At 43.2% G+C, this 964-nt stretch overlaps 1 protein-coding gene across 1 annotated transcript in view; it reads left to right on the top strand.

Moving 5' to 3' along the window:
• Positions 1 to 962, top strand: part of LOC112973361 (acidic mammalian chitinase-like) — a 6,004-nt gene extending 5,042 nt beyond the window's left edge. Inside the window, exons 2-3 of the mRNA XM_026081170.1 lie at positions 83 to 268; positions 813 to 962. Of these exons, the coding sequence (XP_025936955.1) occupies positions 83 to 268; positions 813 to 962 (336 nt within the window). The remainder of the gene's footprint in view (positions 1 to 82; positions 269 to 812) is intronic.
• Positions 963 to 964: the final 2 nt, after the last annotated feature.

Below are 964 nucleotides of genomic sequence, written 5' to 3'. Positions count from 1 at the left end.
ATATGTTGGGATCCTGTGTCACAAGTGTCAGGTCTCCCCATAAATCCTGGCACAGACTTGAACTGTGATGTTTTTTTAACAGGATTATGCTATGAACTATTGGAAGAGCAATGGCGCCCCAGCTGAGAAGCTTGTTGTTGGATTCCCAACCTATGGAAACACCTTCACACTGCAAAACCCATCCAACACTGCTCTTGGTGCTCCTACATCAGGACCTGGGCCTGCTGGACCTTACACACAAGAGGCTGGGACCCTGGCTTACTATGAGGTACGCGCATGCCATCACATTTATTGCTCAAGGAATTTTTAGGAAGGGACCCATGGACTATTTTGAATGTCTAACTCGCACACGAAATTGTCTGTAGAAATCTGAAAGAGAAGCCAATTAAAATGACAGATAGAATCAGTGCATGAATATAAACATGCCTTATCCATTAACTGAGTATCACTAAGCAATTTTAGCAGCAAGGGCTAGAAACAGACGAATAGGCCCTTCTGAAATTTAAACATGATTTCTCCAGTACTAGGATGGGATAATAAGAGAAATTACTGACTATTAACTATTATGACCACAGTGCAGAGAGGAGGAGGGGCATGTTATACCTGGTCTTTTCCCTGTAGTGTTTATTGTTTCCACATAATCTGTGGAACTTCTTAAGCTCATTTTGCAAAAGCTAGGAAAAGGTTACCTATCCTCAGAGATGAGATTTATAACCATAACTGAAGAATAAAGTCAAGAAAATGGCAGAGCTTGGACTTGCCTGTTTTCGCAGGACACTTCATAAAAAACAGTTCTCTGCCCTTCTCCCTAGATCTGCAGTCTGTTGAATTCTGGAGCTACCCAGGTTTGGGATGCTCCCCAGGATGTGCCCTATGCCTACAAGGGCAGCACATGGGTTGGCTATGACAACATCAAGAGCTTCAACATCAAGGTACAGTGGGAAATGGGGATGTACCAGTAATG

The sequence above is a fragment of the Apteryx rowi genome, unplaced genomic scaffold, assembly GCF_003343035.1.
Source record: "Apteryx rowi isolate R43461 unplaced genomic scaffold, aptRow1 scaffold_1162, whole genome shotgun sequence".
NCBI classification, from domain to species: domain Eukaryota; kingdom Metazoa; phylum Chordata; class Aves; order Apterygiformes; family Apterygidae; genus Apteryx; species Apteryx rowi.
This window is presented reverse-complemented; position numbering and strand designations above follow the sequence as displayed.